General features: G+C 36.5%; 2 protein-coding genes across 2 annotated transcripts; both read left to right on the forward strand.

The window, feature by feature from the left end:
• The first annotated feature begins 15,229 nt into the window (after nucleotides 1–15,229).
• LOC146137052 (uncharacterized) lies at nucleotides 15,230–18,067 on the forward strand. The gene has a single exon (XM_083396323.1). It carries the CDS (start codon nucleotides 15,230–15,232, stop codon nucleotides 18,065–18,067), a length of 2,838 nt encoding a protein of 945 aa, XP_083252449.1.
• A 2,302-nt stretch (nucleotides 18,068–20,369) lies between these two features.
• LOC146137053 (glutathione S-transferase Mu 1-like) lies at nucleotides 20,370–21,549 on the forward strand. The gene has a single exon (XM_083395852.1). The coding sequence runs from the start codon at nucleotides 20,416–20,418 to the stop codon at nucleotides 21,100–21,102; it is 687 nt and encodes a 228-aa protein (XP_083251978.1). The 5' UTR covers nucleotides 20,370–20,415; the 3' UTR covers nucleotides 21,103–21,549.
• Nucleotides 21,550–22,321: the final 772 nt, after the last annotated feature.

A 22,321-nucleotide genomic window follows, 5' to 3' on the forward strand; every position in this document is an offset into this window, starting at 1 on the left:
AGTATTTGTTTAACATAAATGTTAGTAACTCGAAAGCCAAATACACGCAAAACCGGCTTTAACTGTAATGTATAACTTGTAAAAGTTCTAAGCATTTTCTCTGTTTGACGTTTCAATATCCCGCGTTCGTCACAGGCCAGTGCGTTGTTCAGCGGACCGAATCAATTTCAAATACCTTATTACTTTATTTATTGAATGAACTTTATATGACACAGAAAATTGTTTTAAAACAAAAGATAATTATTATAATTAGTTAAATTATATCGTAAATAGAACACTTAATAAAGAATACTTACTGTTCGTCATATGTCAAACAATTTATTCTTGAAAAATATACAAGCTTCATGGCGATACAGCTTTTCTCTAGAAAAAATCCGTGCCGTAGATTGTTTTCATCGCACGTATTTTTATTGCTGGCGCAATTTAAGTAGGTCATGGCGGCACAAAACCGCACAGCTTCGCTTTGTACTTTGGTATAAAGCTATAGGCAAGCTACATTAATGAAATCATATCTTGGATTTAATGGCGCGTTGAGCACTCTAACCCGTATATTTATTATTTTAACATAATGCCAAATAGGCCGAACAGATGTTAAGTTAGGAAACCATGATTTAAGTAATTTTGTTTATTGTGATCTGTTACGGCCATATATGTTAACTTGTTAAATATTTGACGAAATCGATAGACGCAATCGTACGTAAAACAACCGCTCAGTGCTTTAAAATAACAATACCTCTCTCAACAACATCTCATCACATCAACATAAATGGCTTAAGCTATAAAACTTTGCAAGAATGTATCGAACTAAACATGTCTCACAATCAACGTGTTAAAATATCAAGTGTTTAATCGTCAACGTGTTTAAAATCGTTAATTGTGCTTAAAATCTCCCAATATTCGTTGTTAAACACGTCAAAATATCAGGTGTTTAGCATAAAATCGTTCAGCTGTTTAGAATTTAAACATCAAAATTCAAATTAAACACAAAGGTGTTTAAATTAGGTGTTTAAGTGTTTAGATTTTAAACGTGATTAGACCGTTTTGGTGTTCAAATTTAAACACCGTTCTGACAGTGTATATAGCACAAGAGCGACTGCGATGGAGATTAGCTGAGTCGAATGCCGGCTGGATTTGCCAGAACGGCCAGAAAAGGTAAAGAGTATCGAGGTAAAATATTTAACACTTTACCAGGCTACAACGCAATTACAAGCACAAACAGACATGCGTCGTTTCTTTACATTAGTGGTCGGCAATCTGTGGGCCACGGCCCAAATGTGGGCCGCAGAGCCATTTTTCGTGGGCCGCAAGTTACTTTTGAATAGCTTAGTGTTATCATGTAGTTGTGGGCCGCGTGATAGCCGTACATTTATTGCACTTTGTTTTAAAACTACATGTGACTTATAGTTTTTATATTGTCTCAGCGTGGTTCGGACCCACGTGCCAAATATGGTCCTGAGTACCTGTCGATCTATATTTTTGGCCAACTTTAACTATACGTAAACCCAAAAATTTTCGTGCTTCGCGCATATAATACACAATTAGAGCTTCACTGTGTTATTAATTTCCGGGTAATTTCCGTTGTTAACACCGTTATTAAAATCGTCGGCGGTATTTGTAAATAGCAATTATATAATAAAGCGTTTATTGAAATTACGAGGTAAAAGTGATTAAACTTATAAAAAACAATGGTCTTGTGAAAAAAGGGCGCTGGTCTTAAATCCTACCACTTTTATTTTACAGTAACAAAACGAGCTGTCAAAATTGTACCACCTCCACCACAAACAAAAGGTTTAAACATTTACCTCTTATACCTACCTACTAAACAAACCTTACAGCACATACTAGTTGTGAAACTGTGTAGAATGATACCGTCTGAACTATTTGAAGAAAACAAAGGCTGTTTCTGAAAGCCTGTTCAGTTTTTAGTGTTTTTAACGTTTAATTTGGAAAAATCTACACTGTCGCTTTTGTATAGAGGTAATAAAAACGCGTTTTTTACATTTAGATTACTTCTTTTTCGGTACAAAAACATATCTATATTTGCGAATTACACGAAACGTTGGCTACTTTTCCACAAAAAAAATCCCCTACTCCGCTTGGCAATTCGGACCCTACCTTCGTGGTGGCACCTGTTCCCTGGTAGAGACAGGTTTAATAAAGGGCTTGGCTCAGACCATCACTAACCGTGTTGTGGTATTTCCGGCCCTTTTCTTCAGTTGGAAGAATCGAGCCAAAACGATTACTACAACTTACATTCTATCAGCTAAGTTCAGCAGACGAAGAAAAAAAAATAATTTTACGGTCTTTAGTCAGTTGAAAAAACGCACTTTGTTTTGCAACAAACGGCAGGTAACTAAAGTGTATGTTGAGATTTGTTTTGTAACTATCTTGGCTTGAATTTTTCAAATGGTTTGCTTTAATAAATTAATCACAATTTACCAAACTCATTAAAGCAGAACATTTTAGTTAATTTTTGCTCCACTTTCGACCAACAAACGAAAGTTTTTTTAAACAGTTTATAACCTTAATTTAACATACAGGTTTTGCATTACAACAAGCTAATAACACCCGACTTGTAGCTTTTGGGCGCAGCAAATTGCTCCCGTTAAGAGCTTCACTAGATGGGAATGTATTCGTTAACTGGGTTGAGTGCTTACTGTCAATTGTTGCTTGCTAGCATCAAATTTTGGCGGTGAATTAATCTGCACGCAGAAGATCTGACATTGTCAGAAAGAATAATAAAAAAATTAACAACCGATGATAAATATTGGAAAAAGGTTCCCCGGGATTTTTTTCGGGGAAATCCCCGGGGATTTTTTTCAAAAATTCGCAAAATTGAAAAAAAAATCAAAAAAACTTTAAAGTCGTTTTTGGCCTTATTTTAGGTGTTAGGGGGCTGAAACTTTACCATGTTGTTTCTACGCCCAAGGCGCATCTACACACCAAGTTTCATCCAAATCGGAGAAGGTCGATTTTTAAAAAATGCCAAAAATCGCGTTTTTTTGGATAATTTTTATAAAAAATGTCCATTTTCTCGTTAATTATAAAGAATTAGACTATATAAGTATCACCGTTGGATTCATATTGTTCTAACGCATCTTCTGTGAAAATTTCAGCCAAATCGGAGCAGGTCGAAAAAAATTCGAAAAAAATCGCTGGTATATGAGCGTCGAAATTAGCCTATTTTGCCGATTTAACACTATGTTATAAAATAGGTAATATGTGAAATGCGCTATAATAAATAGTCGAGCGTTATATCAAACAGAAAAACTCGTTCTTATAACTATTTGTAGGCTGCGATAAGCTTCATGTCGTCAATCCGTTATTTAGAAGTCGTTTTGGGAAAATTGTTGATTTTGAAATCCAACTGTGTATATTCACCAGAAGTACTTTATCAACCAATCTTTAGAATCCACAAACGCTACTGTTTTTGAGAAAATGACTTCAGAATGAATAAATGATAATTTGCGGTTTCTCTAAGTGCGTTTGGACAAACTGCGAATATTTCGGCTGGCTAAAAAAATGTTTGCTTTTTTTGTGTAAAACAAAAATTTTATTTTTCTAATATATTTGAACTTTTTTTAATTTAATTTCGTTTTCGCTAAGATAGTCTTAAGTATTTTTAGCCGAGTTTTTTGGTGAGTTGTTATCTGTAGGCGAGATGTTTGTAACTTTAGTATAGTAGTATTCTGACACATGTAGAAAGACGTTGTTCGTTTATTTTCAGTGATTTCTACTCGTTCCGATGTAGAGTAGTAATTAACAACAATCAACTTGCAACCAACTAACTATAATGACACTTACTTACGAGCAGTCTTCTTCCAACCGCCCATAGAAGTTCAAACCAAGCTCGAAGTTGCTTAACTTCCTAAATGGGACAAGCTCACCCAAGGCTTAGGGCTTGACGATTTGGCGTAAACGTCAAGCAGCACTTCGCCATTCTTGAAGAAGACATCTTTAAACCTTAAATTTCGTTTTAAGTAATCCTCAAATAAACTTTCGTTTGTTGGTTGGCGACGAAGAGTTTCCCAGCAAGAGAAACCAGACAGTGAGAATTCAAAGTTGTTTATTTCGTTTCTTTTGTTTTTTACATTTATATTTTTGCAGAAGCCACTTTTATAGTTTGAAGCAAATGATGTCAGTTGACTAAAAAGTTGAAGCAAACACTTTTAATTTTACTTTTAAACGTTACTTTTGAAGTCTACATGTAATGGGGGTATATCTTTAATTAATGGGCCATACAATAACTTATTTTTATATTTCTTTTTTTTATTTTAACTAGTAATAATCGCGCCTCGGATAAACCTCACCAGCTACGATATGGCTTGTGTACAAAGTCAAACTCAGTCTGTTTACTTTGTATTGTCGGGCCTCCAAGAAGCGACTAAAAATTTGTTTTCCGTTAACAAGTAATCTGCGTTTAAACTTTAGTTTGTTGGTTGATTCTCGTTAAAATATGAATTAAAATATTATTATTATAATTACAACGTTTCACGTAAGCGACGACGCTATGTTTTTTTTTTATTTTATTTTTTTTATAACGCAAGTTAAGTTCAATGTCGAGGTCAAGTATATATATTACTTTTCATTGTTATATACTGGTTTACAGAAAAAAAACTAATTACACAGATATAAGCTTTTTTATTAGGCAGAAAACTCAGAAAAATAGTCCGTTGGTAAGTTAAACCAATAAAATACCCAGGTTATTGTTTTAATTTTATTTATAGTGAGAGCTTCCACCTCCGGACAACCGTCTACCACTCCTTCAGTACGGAAGTGGCACGGAATCCATTATGGGAGGGGAGGCTTATCGGGGGGTAGTTTGGATTATAAATAACAGTCGTACTTGCTTCGGCAGTACATATACTATAGACCGTGAGTTACTTTTGAATTGCTTAGTTTTATAATGTATTTGTGGGCCGCGTGATAGTCGTGCGTGCATAGCACTTTTTTAAAAGTTGGTGTGGAATATAATTTTTACATTGACTCAGCTTAGAAAGGCCCACGTGCCAAATGTGGGAGCCTGTCCAACTATATTTTTTGCCAACTTAAACTGTAAGTAATTGAAAAATTTTTTGCGCTTCGCGAGTATATTCTTCGCTTTATATTATGTTTTACATTATGATATAGCGGTGTTTTGGGCACCGAGGCGCAGTATTATATTTCACCTTAAAATCAAATATCCCGAATTACGTGAGAAGACGACGTAGACGTGACTATGTATAGGACTTGCTAGCTTATTTAACACTTCTTTTATCGCCTCTATTGTACAAAATCCTGAGCTGTTATTTTGCTTTGTGGTTGTCAATCGATAAATTTATTGTTGAGAAGTAAAACACAGAAAGCATCCCTGCATTCCGCATGCCAAGATGTTTTGTTTATTGTTCGCATAAAAAGGGTTGCAATATGACTGACATGGTATTAAATAGCTGTATGTGAACCAAAACAAAAATGTTTTTTAAGCCATTTCTCCTAGCTCCTGGCACTTCTAGAAGGATAAATTACATCCATAGTGATTGTCGAACTTAAAATATGTCTGTAATTTCTTAATATGTACAAAAATGTACCTGGTACCAGACACAAAAGGTTGTTACTAAAATTAGCTGACTAACGAAGATTGACGGTCCCGTTTTGACCGAGGTCGTGAGTTCTAACCTCACCGTAAGCTAGTCTGTTGTTCTAGCTTTAGGCTTGCAAAGTCATATTTTCTAGGAAATAATTAAAGTAATTACAAGAACAGGATGCACAGCTCTAAGTTGCAGTGAATGTAGCGAACTGCGAACCGTCTGAATCCCATCACTGCTAAGTGCTAACAGCAACACTAAAAAGCAACAGTCGTCTCATGACTTGCATTTATGACGCAACAATTAAATTTTTAAACAAACTATTACAAAACGAAAAATACTACAAATATAAAAAAACATTACACAATGCATAAACTGTTACTTGCAAACTTGACCATTGCACATTTTGAAAAAAAATAAACACGTAAGATACTTGAAACTCCAAAATCAATGCACGGAATAAGATGCAAAAATCGATTGACAGTAGCCAGTAATGTTAACCGGTGGCTGATCTCATAAAATTTCGCGAGACGGTTCTATAGAATCGGTGCGAACCAGCTGAATCCCACCAGTGTATATAACTATGTGGATTCCATGGCTCATTTACACAATTTTAATGGAAATACGCTATGATTGGTCTAAATAAAAATATTTTCCACAAAAGGTAGAAATGCGACATCCGAGTGTATTACAGCAAAAAAACATGATTCTTGATCAGACGTTTTAAAGTCATTTCATTTTACTGTTTCCTTTTTTAGCCTTACAAAAAAGTCGACAAACGTGGCAAATTAAAATTAACCAGTAAATTGAATTGATGATTTTTTTAGACCACTTAGGTCAGGACAAACCATCATATTGAACTTCTGCGCATACTTTCAAAACACACTGATATCATTCGGCTGATATCATTGGTTTTTCATCGTAACGGCTAAAAATGGTAATCAGAGTTAAATTCAGTTAAATGGAAACTATTAAATCTTTCCAGTTTAAGAAAGATTTGGGCTTCGGCAAAACAGCAATGCAGGAATACACTGAGCAAATCAAACCGTTGCAAGGGTGCCCTAAGAATAAAATGTTGCAAAAGTGACTGAAAAACACTTTTATGTGAGAATTTACTATTAAAGTGTGCGCTGCGATTCTTAAGCAAAATATAAAATGAACTTTACGTATAAAGAATATCAAAGCCCATACAGAATTAAGTATATTTTAAACGTTTCGAACAAATTTTATTCATTTTCAACCTTGAAAAAGAGTTATTCAAAACGTTCAAAATAATACCTATACTTCTGTATGGGCTTTCACATTTCGTACGGTACGCCTTACTACAACATCCAACCATTATGCTCCAAAATGAACTTCGTTAACCGCGCTACACAGGCAAAGGCCCATGGGTTGCCAGTGCTGCACTTTATTAAGTAAATCAAACTGTTATAAAGTTGGTTTCAATGTGAAGTGGTGCAAAAGTGCTCATATATCTAGTGGTTTGTTTTTACAGTAGTTTGATATATACACGGCTTACGAAACAGCAATACAATTAAAACAGTACAAGCAGATCAGACAGTAACAAAGGGTTTCACATAATCAATTACTACAAAAGTGGGGACAATATCCGGATGTTCTCCGGGACGACGGAGTCGGTTAAAAAAACCCGAGTTAAACTCAGTTGACTGGTGTCAATTCCATCGTTTCAGTCCAAGAAAGATGTGGGCTTCGGCAAAACAGCAATGCAGTTAATTAACAAATCAAACCGTTGCAAATAAAAGTGCCCCAAAATAAAATGATGCGAAACTGACGGAAAAACACTTTTAAGTGTAAACGTAAATGATTAAAGCCTTAAACACAAGAAAGCGAGAATGCGAGAAAGAAAGAAAACCTTAAGCATTAGTCGTGGTAAAAAAAGTAACGAAGCCAAAAATTGGGCTTTCGTTATAATCAGAAAAATGACAAGGAAGAAAGCGTGTGCTGGAGTTTTTAAACGTTAACAACATTGTTGTGAAGTTACAGATGTTGGAATAACTCGTCAGTAGCGATAAAGCTGACCTTTGCAGAATCGCGAAATTTTTGGCGGCGAGCGAAATTAAAATAACATCAGAAATCATAGCTGTTATCATGCAGATGTAAGTGTGATTTATTGTGGATATTATTCGCTTTTTCGTATCGTTTTTTGCTCTGGACTTCAGTTTGATGAGAGGTGCCAATGTGAGGCAAGTTACAAGAAGCCTATGTATAAAGTCAACCGCAAATGAAACACTAATCACTACGTTTAGTTGCTGGTGCATAATTTCGCAACCTCCGGCCGAGGCCTGTTTCTTGACGAAGAAAACTGTAAAGACCAAGCTGAAGACGGGATGGGCGATCATTAGTGATATAACAGCGACACGAACTATCTTCGCACTTGTCAACATTGCGGGGCTGAATCTTAGCGCGGGGTTGGCGAAGAGCATTCTCTGGCGGCACCAGAACACAAGATGGATGCAAGTTCGGCTGAAATGACACAAGAAAGCGATCAAGGGGAAGTAGAGGTTGCACAGAGCGTTGCTGTGGCTTCTCGCGTAGATCTCAGTTGATTGTACACAAGCTAGGATCATTAGTGAAGCAGTTGCAAGCGTGCAAAAGCGGTCGCTCCACTTGAGCTTTGCAGAAGTGTCCTGACTTGAGCGAACTTGCATGAACTGGTAGACGAGCGAGCAAATGAGCAAGTAGCTGGACAGAACGAGCAAAGGCGCCATTAGAAACTTCTCGACGAGGCGGGATTCGAACCCGGCGCTTTCGTTCGTGGCCAACTTCATTTCTGTCACTTGGATTGTGCCTTCGTTGGAGGGAACTGCGTTTTTCTTTGATTGAAAACGAGTTTTATTTTCACATTTAACAGACAGTTCGATTCAACCTCAAGAGAAAAAAAGTTTTTATTCGTCTCCTGTAAAACTCAGGCTAAACTAAAACCCGATCTTTGAAACAAATATGCTTTGCGTATGATGGTAAAGTTTTAGCTTATTTATGGTTATTAGTTGCTGTAATAAAATAGTAACTCTTTTTTTAATTTTTATGTCATAAATAATATAACTCTGAGACGATGATTGATATAACTGTCTTTCGATACGTTTGAAGTCTCAATTCTTACACTGCTGAACGATCTCTGTGATCCAGCATTATTCTGTTATTCAGTTTTTGTTTTTAATATTTTAAATAAAATGTTCGTTTTTTTTAATTACACAGAAACATAACCAACGGCGCATTAAAACTACCAATGCAAAAAATCCTTTTCTAGAAAAAAGTGCAGAAATCCGGTAAACATCTGATTTTTTAAGTATTCAAACACATAACTACTAGGTAGTTTGTGAAACTATCTATTTGCAAGATGGAAATCTATTTTTAGAAAACTTTGCAAAAATTATCTTATTCCAAAATGTTTCTTCAAGGCTACATTAATTGGCGGAGACTTTTTTAAAGGCACGTACTGGTAAGTACTATTGTTCTTCAAAACTAATTCTTCCGTAGACCGAATTTCCCGAGAACAAAACATAACAATAGCGTCAAACATTTTTCTTTTTAGCATTTTTTCAACCTATTAAATGTTTTTTAGGCATTGGTCAATTTAAAGTTGCGACGATGTAGTCTACATACTTATTTTCACTAAGACAGTTTTAGTTAATACTGCGCATTCGTTTTTAACAACCGTTTCACATCCAACAGAAAACCTACAAACGCAGAAATATGTTTCTGAACTGCGAATTCAAAATAGACCCACTCTGCATTTTCACCTAAATATATGCTTCGTTGCATTTTTTCGATAAGATGCCACCTTTAAAGCAGATGTGTATGTCTAATTAAAGCTAGGATTTACAATTTAATGAGCATCGTCTTTTGTTATGCTTCATATTGTCTGCAACCGTTCAATATTCACCTACCAACCTTTTCCTTTGGAACAATTTGGAAATAACGATAGAAAGGCAAAGCATTCGATTTGCCTTTGTATTCTGCCATGTGAATTATTTTAATACAAAGTCGCAATAAATCTGTACAAGGCGCAATAATTTAGAATTTATTATGGTGAGTAACAAAGTTTAATTGAATTTCAACCGGCAATATCAAATCCTACCAAGCGAGCACTTCACTTAGTTTACGTTGTTTTGTCAGCATATAGCCGTAGTATAATTAAAAATATTTAAAGTTATAAATTTTCACTTTAGGATTTTGTGTAAAAAAATGTTTTTTTCACGAATAATTCGATTTTTTATTATTTCTTTAAATTTCGACTGGTGTAAACTTTCAAACTTCTTACAGGTTGTTTATTATTTCGAGTGAACAAATTTAAAATTCAGTTTATACAAAAATTACCTCCAGAATCTTACGGTTTTTTTTGCTTTCAACTGCCTCTTATTTAATTTAGTTTAAAGGTGGTTTGAAAACGTGCGAATTAACCTAAAAAAGATTTTAAGGTCAAAAATAAAAAAAACGTTGAAACTTTCTTCTTAATTTACATAAATTAAGGCATTATTGTGAACTCTGGTGCAATTTTTCCTAATTGAAACAAAATCACAAATGTTGATCATAACATTCAATACTATACGAAAAACCTGTACCGCAATTACAGTTAAAACACAATATTATAATTTTTACAGACAGTAATAAACTTTTACTGAAGTTCAGAATTACAACATAAAGCTTCACATGGAAAAAGTATACGCTATAAGATGGCAGATGACGATGGGTGATCTTAAACTGTCCATTGTGCCCGTGACAGTTTGATGACGTAATGACTTGTCCGTGCACAATGTGGTCATGATGACGTCATCGAATACTTCCAGTGACGTCGTTTACATGAAAAGTACAAAAACAAATGGTTAAAAACTGTTTAAAGCTAGAGTGTATTGGCGAGCCCAAACCTACGCCCTAGTTCCCTAAGACTACACCTTAATGTTCCTAATTTTCATAATTGTTCTGTTTGTGTGTGGGTTTGTGGATTTGTAATCACCTGCAAAAACAAAGCGGTCAAAACTTACCATTTGAACCTTGAAACGACAAAAAACCGGAAACGACAAAAAAACCTGAAACGACAAAAAAACCTGAAACGACAAAAAAACCTGAAACGACAAAAAAAACCTGAAACGACAAAAAAACCTGAAACGACAAAAAAACCTGAAGCGACAAAAAAACCTGAAGCGACAAAAAACCTGAAGCGACAAAAGATTAAAATAGGTTTTTCTAGGAATCGGTAGACCTTCACCCAATAACATAATTGTTTTTACTACAACTGCCTTACTCTTTTATACTCGGCAAAAGGACGACGTGCAATCTGCCTCAAATGTTTGTTTTAGGGTTTATTTGTATGTAGCAGACTTACTAAGTGCACACACAACACACAGTTCTTAAGTTAGGTCCGATTCCATCGTCTCGTCGCATCGCGGTTGTTCAATTCGAGTTCGTTAATGGTTATGAGTTCTTAGTTCATCTTCAGAATGGCGGATTTCAACCAAACATGCAAATTACCAAACACACGTGCTTGCCGATTACTGCGCTAATGGTTCAGAGCTGTGCAGTGTACTTACAGTAAAAGTGCAGTGTTATAGTGAAAAGGCTCTGAACCAACCCTGACCCTTTCTGCTTATCAGAAGTTATAAATGTGCAAAAAAACGTCTACAATAGAAGGCGTGGCTGTCACGCGAATTTGCCAGTTGCGAATATTAAAGATCAATCATTTAGCAAATATTTTTTGAAATATGTTTGCAACTTAGGCAACGTCTATGGCGACTGTGGGGCAGTTGTTAGCTATTTACTACCTCCTCATAAAACACAAGAAAATGGAGCTATTGACCGAACGAGAGCTTTGCAGTAAGACTCTCGTTTAACGTGGACCCTAATTGCCAAAATTTGGTTTAAATCAAAGCGCACGTTTCATAAAAGCTACAACGTTCAGATTCAAACTGGTTTTCAAGTGTTTAGCCTTGTCCGGCACTTCTTGCTGCTTAGTCACAGGAATTGGAAGGGAAGATTTATGCCAAAACGCCAGGACAAGGCCTACACTAATCTCAAGCAATTACTTTACAAATGGGCTAAACCCACTGACTAGCTTGAAAACCAGTGACTAGGGATCGGTCAATTAGCTCCAGGAGAAAAAGTGTAAAGAATATTTATTTGATTTTAACACGGTTTTATAAGAACGGTGCTAAACAGCGCCACCCTAGAAAGATCCACACAGCACCGTTCTAACTCTTACCCATTACCCCACAAAAATTACACAAATGGAAGTTTAATCTGCATTTAGAGCTAAAGCCAGGGGCGGGGATCCTATGCCCTACGCGAGGTTTGGTGCCAATACCGGTTTGTATTGACGTGCGTTACACGGACACAAGACAAGCTCGTGAACACAACCGTCGGAATCTAGCACGAAATTCCCTATTTTGTTAAAACCGCCACACTTCTACGACATCCTACGCAACTTGGTGACGGCTTGTCCCACTATTTGTAACGCGAAGCTAAAAGCAACCTATTTATTCAAAATTGTGCCACGAGCTCTTCTATGGGCCACCTACAACGCACCCTAACCTTCTCGTGGCACCAGAACTACGTTGCACCGCCAAGATCAAGCAAGGTTCCCTGCCCGAACCTTGCTTTGACCCAAGCGGTTTCTCGCATCAAAAGAGGTTAATATTAAAGCCTATAAACTCCACAGTCGAGATTGACGCGCGTGACAGCCACTAGTTGTTACAGCACCTCGTAATAGTTGTACGCCCCAGTGGCGTATTAAACGAGATCATCCAAACAAAATGTACAAAGTTGCTTCAAACCGACAACTTGTTTCCACGTCCAACTTGAAGCTCTCCAGTTTCCTTGTAAAGACGTTTCCATAAAGCCAGAGGCGCTTTCCTCGATCAGCTGATCGCAATCAACTTGGAATTTCGCGCCGCGCCTAAATTAATGCTGGTAACCGCACTTAATTTTAAGATATATTCAGGCTTTCAAGGAGTCGTTTAGAAATACCCGAGCTAGATTCCAGCAAATTGAAAAGCGATTGTCATTTGACAAATCCATATTTAAAGAAATTAATCAAACCATATATTTTAACGTTCTAGCCTCGCTAATTACTAAACAGGGTGGTTACACAGTTAGTTTTAAAAATCAACCACCGCTAGGTAGAGCTAAAGAATAAATAAGCGTACTAATTTTTTTGCATCTTCAACATTAAACAATATAATATACATATTATGGAATATTAAAGCTTTAAACGCTCGCATAAACCAATTTAAGGAAGTGGCTATTTGCTCGTTTTTAAACTTTGAATTTTTAATTAAAGTGTTTTCTTTGAAAAATTAATCACTTCTTACGTATACACTAGTTATTTAATTAAGTCTAATTTCAAGCACCCCCCAAAGGGTCCATGGACCCCAGTTTAACAGACCCTGGTCTAAAGCGAGTAACATTTGAAGGCTACCGCGTGCTGTTGTGCACAAATATGCAACTGAACCCTTGTATGAATGCACCAAGGAAATGACGGGTGGCTCGGTGAAAAACGCTCATTGTTTTACCAGCTTGGCGTACTTGCAAAAATGATTGTGTTGGGACGTCATTCCGGACTGTCCCGGCTTACTTCACCAATGACAATTAGCGATTAATCTAAGTATTGTTTTTTTTTTTTTTTAATTTATTTTTTAATTCTGGTAAATTACCTTGTTAGCCGGGTAAATAGCTTCAGAAAGTGCGATTGGCTATTTGGCGGCTTGCTCGGGTACACATACACCCACTGGTGATTATGCATTGATTTAAAATTGCTTTATTGTCCGGGTGAATAGCCCCTTACTTTAAAATAGCATTGTGATATTAGCATCGAACAAGAAACAGTAAACATTACACATAATTGCACACCTGATTGTGCCAATATATGTGTTAATCTATAACGCTACACCGTTAACAAGGATTTGTACGTAAGCAAGACGTTGGCCGCCAGAAAGTACTTGGCTACGGTGAGATTCGAACTCACAACCCCGATATAACAGAAGGATCCAACTATTTTCAGCTTCTAACCTTTTTACAAAACTACACGAAAAGGTGTGAGTGAGGGCAAGTGTTTCATTGCTTCGCAAACGACCGAAACTTCAACCGCGTTAATTTACATAATGGCCTAATATAACTGAGAGATTGTTCCAAATATACGAGCGCAAGCTCAGGTTAGCGCGGCTCCTTGCTCAGGTAAGCTTGGTTTGTGACTTCCAAGATTCAATCTCGTCAACATCCTCTCACTTGGGGTTAAAAGTTCACCTTAACAACACGTCACAATGTTGTTTAAAACTTCAACAAAACCCAGAAGCTTTACTGCAGGGGTGGGTAGCCTTCAGCCCTCGCGATCTATGTTACAATCTGGGCAATAAGCAATCGCCATATTTTCGCTCTTTGCGTGAATCTTATTTCACTTTGAAGTCGATTTGCTTTTTCAATGAATCTTTATCAACCCCCAAAATTTTTTCACGAATGTAAACTCTTAAGTGGAAATTATAAATGTGAACTCTAGCTATTGGTATGGGACTCTCCAACAACCTAATCTATGTTTTTCGCGGATGCATTTCTTTTTTATTTTAAACATATAACAACGAGATGATAAGCAATGTGTGCAGGGTATCGCTCCCCTTCTAAATTAAAAGTTTTAAACCAAACAAACGCATTTTTTCGCCATTCGCAGGATAAATGGACTCATTTCTAAATGAATAAAAGTTTCATTACCACCCCCTGTTTTTTAAATAAAAAGCCTTAAGGCCACAAGTTTTTATAACACGTTAGTTGAAATTTATTACTGTTTTTGCTCGCGACTAGAAAAAGTCTGCCGACACCTGCTTTTAAGTGTTTGTATAAATCAAAAAATTAGGAAAAAGCCTTAAATTTATTTTGTGGCATTTTAGTTAATCAGTGGGAAAGTATATTTACGTGCAAAGCGGTTAGGCCACCTACTTATTTCTTTAAAATATTGTCACCAAACAAGTAAATATTGAGCGGTATTTTTAAACCTTTAAAAATATTTAAAAAATCTGGTCGACATATTACACTAAATTGCAGTGTTGTTACTACATTTTAGTTTTAAGGAAGGTATAATTTTAGCAACCTTGGGTCAAAAGAAAATGTCGCAACAAGGTATTTGCATAAACTATTATTGCACCAGCGAGAAGGCCAAGGTTTATATACCTACGATTCAATCTTGGTGAAGTGAACCTTGGTAATTTCCTCTATGCAAAATCCGATTCATTTTAAAGGGTCTGGTTTTTGCAACTAATTATTTTTGCAACAAATGCGAGATGATTCGAATAGTGGTGGGAGTTAGCTCAGTTTAAACGAGGGATATAATTTTAGGACATAGATAAATTAAAGGTCTTTATTGTGTGTCTTGCAACAATTTGTGGCTTAGAATATTATTGTTTTTTTGTGTTTTTGCATAAATTAAATGCAGATAAGGATCAACTAGTTAAAGTGGTAAATAGATGTGTTAATTACCTTCATGTGTTAATTTTGAAATAGATGAAAAAGTGGAATAATATTTTTGGTCTTTGCATTTGTTGGCTTTTTTTTACTTTTTTGTATAAAAGTGACCTGCAAGAAATTGATGCTAAATTAACATGCATAACAGGCTAAGTCACTTACCAAATATCCATTAATTTGTTAGTTTAGATTAGATTGATAAAATGAAAAGTTTTAGTTTTGTTGCGTTACTCGCCTTGTGCATTGGAGCAAAGGCAAGATGCGACAAAGATCAGTTTAAGTGTGGAAGGTCTAGTCTTTGCATCAACCAAACTCAAGTTTGCGACGGGCGGAGGAATTGTATGCGTGGTGATGATGAAAGGAACTGTACAACTTGCAAACCAGCAGCTAAGATGTGCCATGATGGGAAGCAGTGTGTTCACTTAAGCAAGTGGTGCGATGGGTTGAAGGATTGTAACGATTTGAGCGATGAGACGAACTGCACAACTTGCCAACCAGGGGCAAAGAAATGCGATGATGTGAAGAAGTGTGTTTTTGCAAGTGAGTGGTGCGATGGGAGAAGGGATTGTGACGATTGGAGCGATGAGACGAACTGCAGCAGTTGTGGAAGTGGCCTTGTGCATTGCAACGATGGGCTTCAATGTGTTGGCAAGTCGCACAGATGTATACACGATCCCCAGTGCTTGGACGGTAGCGACATGTGGTTTTGCAGAGCTTGCCAGCAACAAGTGGCTGAAGGTAGCATCCAATGCGTCGGACGAAAGGAGCCTTGCGAAGATCGGAGTGTGTATGTTGACACTTTAACCAAAATTAACATTGTACATTGTTCAAACGAGACAAGCAAAATCAAGTTTCAGTCACTTCACAACAACAAGACTTGCCGCCAACTTATGGGGCCGTGTGAAGGGCAGAGAGACAGGGTGTGTGGGAATGGACTGTGGGTTTGTGAGGAGGGAACCCACACAAGTTTGTTGCAATGCAGTAACGGTAATCTCATTTCCACCCATGAATATTGCGACAACAAGATTCGTTGCAATGATGATGAAATCAAAACCGGGCTGGGATTTAAATGCTCGGGAACAAGCAGAAAAGGAATTTGCGTTTTACCCCAGTTAAACATCTACGACGATGAAGCTCAATGCGCGGATAAGTCAGATATTTGCTTCGTTGATGGGCAATTCGTTTGTTTCTTGTGTTTCGACAAACGACTGGTTATTTCTCAGCAGCAGGTTTGTGACGGGGTTCCAGACTGCTACGATCTTTCCGATGAATGTTTATGCGACGAACAAACAGTTTGCCAGGATATCTTGGGCGACACTGGAGACACTTGCTCTCCCAACCAAATACATTGCCACAATGCAACGGACTGCTTGGATATGGACAAAGTGCTTTGCAACTCAGAAGTTAATTGTGTAGGAAAATCCAACACGAAATATTGTGGACTAACTCAGAATAACGGTGAAGTAGATAACATGTATTGCCTACCTGACCAATATTCACTCCCCACACGGGCCACTAAATGCGATGGTAGACCTGAGTGTTGGAACATGGAAGATGAATGCAATGGTTGTGAGCCTCGACCAAAGTTCTGCGATGTGGGTTGCATGCGCAAGGTAGCCAGGTTCGGAAAAGCATGTAAGGGGGTGAATCGGTCACATTCATGCGACGAACGTGGATTGTGCCCCAAGCGTCACGATTGCGCCAGTGGAACGCTCACCAGCATCGATGTCAACAACCTTTGTGACGGAACAATAGACTGTGACGACGGATCGGACGAGGATAGGACGCGATGCAGCAAAACGAGGTTTTACTGCCGCAATGGAAAGCCCCTGTCGGTCGACATCAACTTGGTTGAAGATGGAATTCAGCAATGTTCGGACGGAAGTGACGAGTGTATAGGTATTTTTTCAGGCAAAAAGGAAATGATCGCCAACCCTGTTTACAGAGCCTTCTTCTGGTTAATGGGGTTGGTGGCTGGCATCGGGAATTTAGCGGTTGTTGTAATTACTATAAAGGACATTGTAAATAACAAGAACGCAGATAATTTCACAAAAAGCACCTACATATTTTTGCTTAGCTTAGCAACCGCTGATTTTCTCATGGGCATTTATCTAATCGCAATAAGCATAAAGGGTTTACAGTTTTCAGGGGATTATTGCTCGTTTGACGCACTTTGGCGTACCAGTAGTTCTTGCTCCATTCTTGGGGTTTTGTGTGTTGTAGCTACCATGGCCTCTTCGGGTACTATGGCTGTCATGACAGCGTTTAGACTTGCAACAGTTTGTAAACCATACATTTCTAGGACCCTGGAGTTGAAATGGATTTACATTTCATGTGCATGTGTTTGGCTGTTTGCATTGATATCTGCCAATATACCTTTAGTTAAATACAATTCAGGATATTTTGTTTCTCATGTTTGGTTTTCAAGTAAGTTTTTTAAAACTGACCAAGTCCCCAAACAAAAAATGGTGTATTTGGCCAATGACATCACACTAGATAACATGACGTCACTTTCTTGGTATGACGTCACCCAAATAATCCACAATACTTTCCCAAACCAACCGATAAAAGGAATATTTGGTTATTATGGTGAAACTAGTGTTTGCATGCCCAGACTGTTCGCCTCTACAAATGACGCTTCTTGGCAATATTCTGTGTTTCTTATCACACTCAACTTCCTGCTGTTCATTTCCATGCTTGTGGCTTACATACTTATCTATGTACAAAGTAACAAAATGGCTAATGCAAGGAACAAACAACCTAATACTAAGCTACAAAAACGTATTTCTCGCTTGCTTATTACTGACTTCTGTTGCTGGATCCCAATGTGTGTTCTTGCTTACTTGGCTGTTTCTGGTGTTCCACTCCCCAATGATGTTTATCTTATTAGTGCTGGTATTTTGCTTCCCATTAACAGTGCATTGAACCCCTTGCTTTACTCCACATTGATTGACAGATGTTGTGTTCGTTTCGAGAAATTTAAAGCCTCTGTCTTGCAAAGAAATAATGATGGTGTTAACATTGTAATGAACCAAATGTAAAATCTGTTTCTAATGAACAATTGTTTTTTTTCAAATGTTGTTCGATGTACATTTATAAATATGTTATCAGACAAATGCCTCCTGCGTTATATTTGAACGGTTAAGCATCAGTTTCATTTGGTTAAACCTTAAACCAGGTGAATGTTCTCGCTCGACTGCCAGGATTAATACAACGTTAGTCAGATTAGGTTTTTACCTATTGGCGACAAAAAAATAAGTTTTCGGGATTCGTAAACGACTTAAAAGTTGCAGACGACAATCCATTTTAAAAATTCCCTGCAATGAATGTAGTGCCATAACGCGGCCCACAACTACATGACAAAACTGAAATAGGTATAAAAAATAGCCCGCCACCCATTAAAAATTGCTCGAAGGCCCATGCAAGATGCAATTTAAGCCAAACTGATCTGGTTAAAACATTTTTGCGCGATACGATAACATTTGGAATTTGGTGATGTGTAATTTGCAAGTTCACCTATCTAACTTTAAATTGTAATAAGGCAATTTTATCTTGCGAACATTTTACGCAGGCTATGCGATTGTAATGACGTATTCATATAATTGAGAAGTTTTGTCAAACACGCATCATTCTGCCAGTTCTTCATTTACACTCAACAAAGTTCGATGATTTATTTCTTTTTCATGACTACTCAATGAAAGATGCACACACATACCAGTATGTATGTTATGAACAACTGTGACCTAGCCCTTCTGAAGCTACTTTTTGGCGAACGATTTCATAAGTAGCCCGAAAAGCCATCGCAGACTCACCGAATCTGTCAATCAAAAATGCAAGCAGGACAGGTTAGATAAACAACTAGCCTGCAGTAAGACTCAAACTCACGTACCGGGACCGTAGCACATGTAACCCAATGTATTTAGCCCGCAAAAAATATGCAATAAATATTGTGGGTCGCGATCCTGTCAACCTTGGACCACACTGAACTCTAACCTCATCTTTGAAAATGATCATACCCCAACTTTTATATATATTGTAATATCTATAGAAAAATCATTTTTACAATATTTGTTTTATAGGAAATGTTTTTTTTTTGTATTTTAGAAAATAATTTAAAAACAATATTAGCAATGCCAATCTACAATTATTTTGGGACTTTCCCTAAATTTTATAATATTTACACTAATATTGACATTTCGTTGTTGATATTATAAGTGAATCTTATTTATAACGATATTGTGAATTACAACCTCTTCAAGCATGTCCTCAGTTAATTCGGCTCTAATGCATTTTACAGCCCTTATACTTTTAGAATAATGCTTTCAAAACATTTTGAGCTTACAAAAAGAAAGATAACATCTCCTGAGTTGATATTATTCTTTTTTTGGCGCTGGTCTAGAATCCTACCACAACAAGCATTATTTGGGTTAGGTTGCGGGTTTGCGTTGGGTTTAAGGTGGGTCAAGTATTATTATTAAGTACAGAATATATTAATACTTAACCAACCCACACACAAACGCTAACTTAAATTTTGTGCGTTGACCAGCGCCTTTTTTTAGAAGTGGCTATTTTTGCTAGATTGCTTGGGTACACATACACCCATTAGGGATTCTACATTGATTTGGTTAAAATTGGGGTAGAATTCAGGTGGTGGTAATATTAAATTTTAAGTTTTACATTATTTCCATGATTTAGTCATTAATCAATTTAAATTGATTTGTTGGTCTGGTAAATAGCCTCATGAAGTGCTTAATGGCTATTTACCCGGTTTGCTGGGGTACCATACATTAGTGATTTATATATAGATTTTAATTTCATAGTACAGCTAAATATCCCCTTCTTTCACCTTTCTGGTAAAGTCACAAGTTAATTGTGACCCTCAAAATTATTTAGTTTCTTACGATATCAAGGAATGAGTAACTTAATTTATTCCTTTTAAGATATTGTATAGTGTAATGACTACTTTGTCAGCTGGGTAATTAGCCTAAGGAAATACCTGTCGACCCAGCTTACTTTTGCCCAACTGCATTCTATAATTAGTGAAGATTCAGGCCAAAAAATATTTTTGCTGAAAGGTTACGCCGAAATTCTGCCATATATACATCACAAAGAGCTGTTTTTCAATGAAAATGCAAAATTTTAGAAATATTAAAAAAATATTTTTGGTGGGAAGAAACTTAAATGCAATCACATATCTACAGATACACCCATTGGTGATTAGATATTGATTTGAAACTACTATGTTGTTAGCAGGGTTAATAACCTCTTCATTAAAAATGTACTTACTGGGGATTAAAAAAATGAATTTTTAAAAATTTAACCAATAAGTTTATTTCAGATACTTCACATGAACTGGACAATTTATATAAACTGAACAAGCATAGTGATAATGAGCAGACCAATATTAGGATATTGGGATATTAGGTGTTTGGCTGAGCCAATAAGACTGATGTTTGAATACTTGGAGATCGATTTCGAAGATAAAAAATATATTACCGGCGATTTCCCAAAATACGAAAGAAAAGAATGGTTGAAAGATAAAGCAGAACTTGGATTTGATTTCCCAAATGTGCCCTACTTGATTGATAACGACGTTAAATTGACAGAAAGCTGGGCTATTATGAAGTACATTGCTCGAAAAAATGGTGGAACATTAACTCCACAATCAAATCAAGAAAAGATTGATTGCGATATTTTACAAGGATTTATTGAAGACTTTCGATATCGTTTTATCAATCTGGGTTATTACTCTGATGCTGGGTCTTTTGAAGAAAACAAGAAAACATTTTATAAACGTTTCATGCAAGACCTTGATCACGCCGGGGCATTTTTGGGGTCACGGTTGTGGTTGAGTGGTGAGGCGATAACCTTTGTTGATTTTGCATTTTGCGAGGTTTTGGATCAAATAAGGGTGATGTTTCCTGATTTTGTCAACTCTTGTCCAACGAATGTTGCTCGATACTTGAAAGCGTTTGATAAACTCCCACAAATAGTTGCTTACAGAAATTCAGACCGGTACAAAGAGCTGCCTATTAACAGTAAATATGCCTTTTGGGGTGGCAATTCAATGAAATAGAACTTACTATTTTGTTGGAAAGTCACTGAAAAGTTTTCTATAACAAATTAATGTATAATGACTAATTTTTTACCTATGCAATAATGTTTTAGAGTTAATTATTTTGTGTAAAATAAAATTATATATGTGACTGATACATTTATACACTAACAGCCCAAATAGTCCACCACAAGCATTTATAGGGGCTAACTGAAATCAGTTATTCAATCAAGGAAAATATGGTCATCAAATTATAAATGTTTTAATATTATCACAGTTCATTATAATATCCCAAATATTTGTAATTAGTCAGGTTTTACTTTAGCCACCTTTTTTAAATAATGAAATTCCAATCCCAGCAGAATTCTAAGGGATTTTGATGAATTCCTAACCTTTTAATACTTCCTTTTCATCCCTGCGTTTCTTATGCTGACTTGATGGTATTTCAAACTCTGCGTTAGACGCATGACTCAGCAAAAAAACAGAAGAGAACTTTCTCGTGAGTCATGATAATCTGCATGAAATAAAAGTAACATTACAAACGTTCCGTAATAATCTATGGTTGGTGTGAGCCAGAATTGTTAAGTTAACGTCTAAAAATTCCTTAATTTAAATTTGTGCTCTCAAGCTGTTTTCTTAGTCCGTAGTGCCAACAATATAAAAGCGATATTTGGGTTTCGTTAAAGGTTAGATTTACCCAAGTGATAATGTATATTCGAAATGCAGCAGTTTAAAAGCTGGGCGAAGAAGTTTTATAAAATTTACTTGCGAGAAACTACTAACAAATAAGGGAACATTGCTAACATTAATCGGCTAAATATGTGCTTCTCAACCTTTTTTCGCGGCGACCCAAATATTAAGCGTAAGTATGATAATAAGCTTTGGTGACCCAATTGTTTTTTCTTGTAAGCGAACAAAAACTAGCTTCTTGTAAGCGAACAAAAATTGCCATTAGCATAAAGAATAATTATTATAAGACATTATTTGTATTGCTTCCTAATTTTCTTAATTGATAAATCTTGCTCAGAACCAATCTCAATTGATATAAACATGTGAACTACTGCGGTCAGCGACCCAACCAAATCAAACAGCGACCCAAAGGTTGAGAAGCACTGAGCTAAATGATCCGCAAAATTGTCAGTAAACCACAGTTTGACCACCTCATAGTAATTCTCACGAAATACATCAGATATATATCTATTTGGACAATTGTTTCAGTTTACCGTGCCTGGCTAAAGTG

The sequence above is a fragment of the Ascidiella aspersa genome, chromosome 8 (assembly GCF_963924565.1).
Source record: "Ascidiella aspersa chromosome 8, kaAscAspe10.2, whole genome shotgun sequence".
NCBI classification, from domain to species: Eukaryota; Metazoa; Chordata; class Ascidiacea; order Phlebobranchia; family Ascidiidae; genus Ascidiella; species Ascidiella aspersa.